The 5,289-nt window shown below is 37.9% G+C and overlaps 2 protein-coding genes across 2 annotated transcripts in view; both read right to left on the bottom strand.

Moving 5' to 3' along the window:
* Nucleotides 1–331: 331 nt before the first annotated feature.
* Nucleotides 332–2,175, bottom strand: c9h2orf80 (chromosome 9 C2orf80 homolog). The gene is made up of 6 exons (XM_010788940.1): nucleotides 2,109–2,175; nucleotides 1,943–2,024; nucleotides 1,758–1,840; nucleotides 1,208–1,298; nucleotides 549–626; nucleotides 332–436 (listed from the first exon to the last, which is right to left on the bottom strand). The coding sequence occupies exons 1-6, from the start codon at nucleotides 2,147–2,149 to the stop codon at nucleotides 332–334; spliced, it is 480 nt and encodes a 159-aa protein (XP_010787242.1). The 5' UTR covers nucleotides 2,150–2,175.
* A 1,981-nt stretch (nucleotides 2,176–4,156) lies between these two features.
* The window catches only part of sgo2 (shugoshin 2), an 8,670-nt gene continuing 7,537 nt past the window's right edge, over nucleotides 4,157–5,289 (bottom strand). Inside the window, exon 8 of the mRNA XM_010788941.1 lies at nucleotides 4,157–4,233. Within this exon, the coding sequence (XP_010787243.1) occupies nucleotides 4,157–4,233 (77 nt within the window). The remainder of the gene's footprint in view (nucleotides 4,234–5,289) is intronic.

The following is a 5,289-nucleotide window of genomic DNA, read 5'->3' on the forward strand; positions in this document are numbered from 1 at the left end:
TTTTTATATATTTGTATATATCTGAGACCTATGCTATTGCCTAGAAATAGCATGATAGGTGAACTTTAAATCAGAGGTGTATTCAGTGATCCAGACCATTACACTGTTTTGTTTGTTTGTCTTTGTTGTTTCTTCACAGTGTTAAGGTTAGGGTTTTTAAATCATCATCTGAAACATGCACAATTCAAACAGGAAATTCAAATTATGTAATTGATTGTTTTTCAATTCTGAAATGTGCCCTAAAAATGAATGCTCTATTTCCCATTTCTTTCCTGGCTGTAGGAATGGAAAAGATGTATCATGTAAAATGGCTTAAAGAATATACCACGGTTTATTTTTCACACTTACTGTGTTTCTTGGAGTGGTACACAGCCTTGTAAGATCCGAGCATGGCTAACGGATGGTAGGACAGAGTGAAGGGGTACACCAGTGTGCCCTAGAAAAGAAATCAGACAACTAGCATTTCTAAATGACCAAAATAATGCTAAACAGATGAGTACAAATATGTTTCTTCTAAACACAAGTGTGAATTGTTAGGATGCTTTCACCTTGGAGTGCTGGTCGGGGAATGAGGCTGCTGGTTTGCAGCGGTACAGAGCCAGGATCTCCTCCACGGGAAGGTGGTTCTGGAGCGGGACAGAGCAGGAAAGGTTTAACGCAGCTAGCAAATAAAAAAGGTATGTCCAATCTATGCAGTATTAACAACATACGTAAAAGAATTAGGGCCACAAGATAAACAAAATGTGGGATGTCACCAAAAGTTTAAATTGATGTTCTGATTTTAATCCCCACATTTTCTCAGAATTCTGACTCTTTGCTCAGAATACAGACTTTAATCTGAAAATTGTGTAAAACACTTATATTTACTCAAAGCATTTCTGAACCTTGTGCTTAAAGTCAGAAATCTGAGAAGAAAGTATGATTTTATTTTTTTCTCATAAATCCGACTATTTTCTCAAAATTCTGAGATTAAAATCTGAACTAATTTTTTTGTAATCACTTTTGGTCACATCCCCAAAAAATTGTTCTCATGTTGATCGAATCCTGTTCCGTAATATCATAAATGCACTGTCATATAAAAAATAAATACATGGAAGTTGATATAAACTCACGGAGGAGTAATCAGATACCCCAGCAGGACCCATATACCCTCCTTGGGCTTCTCTGGTGTGAATGTATCTGACCTACTGGAACATGAGGGTCTCACCATGATAATCCCAGCAAAGGAGGACAGGATCATGGCCTCTCGCTCCAAGCGGTTTGGGTACTGAGCGCTTCCTGAGCAGCTTGTTGCTCCACTGTGGTACAGAGGAGAGTTTCACTTAAATAAATAACTAAAATAAGAACAGCAGAGTATTTCCACAGCTGCAGCAGGAGGCCTTGTTTACATCTGGCTCTGTTTTGTTTTTACTAAAACTTAAAATAAGTCTCAGATTTTGAACACACATATTGACACTGCTTAGCGGGAGCTAGCGGCACAGATGTATTTTTTAGGCAAACTGGTAAAGATCCAAAACCAAAAGGAAAGATACCTATAGTTTGCAGAGCCTGATTAGGTTTATCGAGTAGTTAAATCCAGCTCCATTGCTAACACTTTTGCACCTTCTACTGAAGTAAGATTTTGAATGCATGAATTTGACTTGTATCAGAGTACTCTAACATTGTGGTATTATACTTTAACTACAGCAGGAGATCCAAGTACTTCCAGCACCCCCTTTTTAGTCTTTCTTTAGACTATGAATACACCAGCAGCTCACATGATGTCTCTGTCGAGCACATCCCGCCCCTCTTCTTTGTCCAACCACCACAGGGCAACAGTAATGGCCAGGTCATAGTGAGCCTGGATCACACAAATGAAATACAAAGCACTTCAGAATGATCAGTTTCTTTCTGTTTTCTATAAACTGATGCAGTTAAACAGAGTCACAGGTGATGTCTCTACCAGGTCATCCAGCATCGTGGAGGTCCCCTTCCCTTTCGGATCAAATGACTTTTCTCTGAGTTTCTGCCCGATGTAATCGCCACTGTTCGGATATGGACAAATTAATTATTTGGCATTTCAAAAATGTGTTTTTTTAACAAACACTGAGCTTTTGATATCCACTCACATGAGGGCTTCCACTTCTCTTTTCAGCTGCCTTGTCTCCATTTTTCCTTTCAAGTAGGACTCCTTCAAAAAACAGAAAGGCGTCTAAATATTGTTTTACTTGCAGTCATTTCCTCATTTCTAATTTGATGAGACTCTACTGACAAAGAGGGCTTGCAGCACCCAACAATGTAATAACTTTTCCATCGTTATAAAATGCTGTGACGTTTATTGTATTTACATTGTTATAAATATCGTAATACCTTTCAGTTGGGTCTTTTTTTCCAAAACTGATACATTTATTAAAGAATATAAACATCCTTTTTCCAGTATCTGTACATAATGATTCATATTGAATGTTATCTTTGCCTTGCCTGATCTTATGACATTTCTTTATTCGATCGAACAGGATATCAAATCTAACTTGAAATCAAGAAAAACTACTTTAACAGTTAGGTACATTTTAAAGTAGAAACGCTTTGTCTTAGAGCAGGGGTGTCAAACCCAAGGCCTATGACTTCATGTGATGTGGCCCCACAAGAGCTTGCAAAGAATATAATATGTTTATTATACGGTTACATGCCGCTTTACAGAAGCACGTTGCCCAAAAACTACATGTCCCACAATGCATCTCAAATTTTACATTTTTCTCAGAATGTAACTTTTTTCCCAAAATGTGGCTTTTCTTTTTAAATCATTTTGTGACATTCTCACTGAAGAGACTTGCAATTATTTGCCCTAGACTTCTGCTTTCAGACGTAGTTAATTATGAAGTTATTACCCAACCGAAAATAATCCAATGCAGAGGCAATGATGTAATATAATACGTTATTTTATATATATATTAAATATTTATATATGTATTTTTATATAGTCTTAAAGTTACAACCGGCCCTTTGAGCACAACCATAATGTTAATGTGGCCCGCAATGAAATTTAGTTGGACACCCCTGTCTTAGAGGCTTTACACAGAAAGTTCAATACATTCCCTGTAATGTTACCAAGATATTAAAGTTATCTTTTTAAATGTTATTCCTATATCAAAAGAAGGACACTTTATTTACACTGCGTAAAAAACACATTTAACTGCAATCCCAATATCACCGAAACAAACTATTTGCGTTTTATTTTGATCCAGGTTACAGTAAGCCACCACATCTGTATTATATGTTTAGGAAATGTCTATAAGATGTGTGCTGGGCAAGCTTGGCAATTAACATTAAGCCTAAGCCCTAAAGGCTTAATTTGCCGCTTCGCAGTCAGAAACCCGTGAACACCCTGTTGGAGCCCCCACAGAGAGACAGAACAAATTCAACTGTCCAAATAAAAAAACCCCAAACAACTTAAATTGAACACATCTCTTCGGTGCAGAGAACAACATAGAGAAAACAAGATTGTAAGCTGACTTATTTATTTGGAAAAGTTGAGCGTCTGTAGTCCCACACAACAGAGTTCTGATCCACCAATTAAAAGAACTTCCACTTCACATGACGGAGTCGACCATGGTACCTCAGAGGGCTGCAGTCCCGAGCTGAACTGAATAATGTGAAGGGGCTCTGGGCGGGAACAGCAAGCCTCTAGCCACCGCGAGGGTGGAAAAACAGAAAGACCGTTCAGGTGAACAACCGGGGGGTAAATAATTATATGCACGCAGGCAGCCCCCCGTCCAAATCTCTAAACCATGAGCCAGACATGCACCACCTGGAACAATAAACAAGTAGCATGTTTACGTACTTAAAGGGGACCTATCATGCTAAAATGCACTATCTTGAATGATCTTTTATCATTAATCCAAAGCATGTGTCCCCCCGGGTGTGTCAGGGAAGCTGCCACGCAGCTTCCCAGAAAATAAAACGCCTCGTCTTCTTCCTCCCCGTACCCCGCGAGAGTCTCTAAAAACGGGGGAAGACACAACGGAGCTGATGCCCAAATTTGCCGTCCCGATATGAACGTAATATCACTGAAATGTGGACCCACGGCCCTAATCAGCAAAAACGGTTGCTATGCAGAAAGCCAATGCCGGATCGTTTTGGACCGTAATATGGTCGGTGTTTTACTTTAGCATGCGGCTCAACACTCAGAGCTAACCTGGTACTGGAGAGGCATGGTTGTTGTTGAAGAAGCAGGAACTAAAAGGAAACTCCAACCTTGTGGTATAAACGCAAAAAGAGAGAAAGCTTTTGAGCTCCATAAACTGTTTTTAGAAAATTAAATCTTAATAAAATTCAATGGAGAATATGGCGTTCATCACCGCGCAGTAATTTAGTTTTCAGGAAACAGTACTCCGGGTTCCGCAAATGAGGCTTCAACCCCGCTCCCTTTTTTAATTTTATAAGCTTTATACCCCAACAATTACTGTTAAGAAACAAGAAGTGAAAATAGAGGGAAATATGAGGCATCTGGGGCTAGAATGGGTTTTTTAAAGTGCTTGTTTCTTTTTTGGTAATTGAACAAAAACAACTTTCAGAACGTTTTTAATATAATTGTTTATATACTTGGAGATATCTTTACTGCCTAAAAAGCAAAGGATAAAGGTGACCTTAAAAAAAAGAAAAAGGTAAGTTTTTTGAGGTTACTTCTCCACTGAGTATTCCAGTTTTAATGCCTACTCTATACTTGTCCTCTCCACTACATTTTTAAGAAGCAATATCCTGAATTGGTTAATCCATTAACATTTTAAATTTTTTTACAGCTTTTTATTTATTTTTGGAATAGATTATTACTACAACAAAAGTCAAATCAATTAAAATAGCATTTTACCATATATGTTTTTTAGGTTAATTATATCCAGCTGCCGTAAAATATGAGAGTATTTCAAAATTAAAGCTTCCAACCGTTTAAACCGATGTGAATAAAAACATAATAACGTCAACGAAGTAACTTTCCAGTGATCTGCAAATGGGCCATTCATGAGGAGGTTTATTTTGACTTTTGGTACTTTAAAGTTTATGTTCTGAAAGCTATTACTTTGTACTTTGTACTTAAAAAAACTACTTTTGTGAAGTTAGTAATTGCTACTTTTTAACTTGCGGTAACAAGGATGCCTGAAGTACGTCTTAACGGCAAAAGCTCATTGGTTGGACATACCTCTCAGACTTGAGCACGGGGTGTTTCCGCCACTCCAATAACTTTTAAAGGTGAACTTCAAAGAAATGGTTTGAGAAAACAAACAGACGTGCTATCACCCGCTAAACTTCGACTTT

This window comes from Notothenia coriiceps, unplaced genomic scaffold, assembly GCF_000735185.1.
Source record: "Notothenia coriiceps isolate Sejong01 unplaced genomic scaffold, NC01 NC01_scaffold00032381, whole genome shotgun sequence".
NCBI classification, from domain to species: Eukaryota; Metazoa; Chordata; class Actinopteri; order Perciformes; family Nototheniidae; genus Notothenia; species Notothenia coriiceps.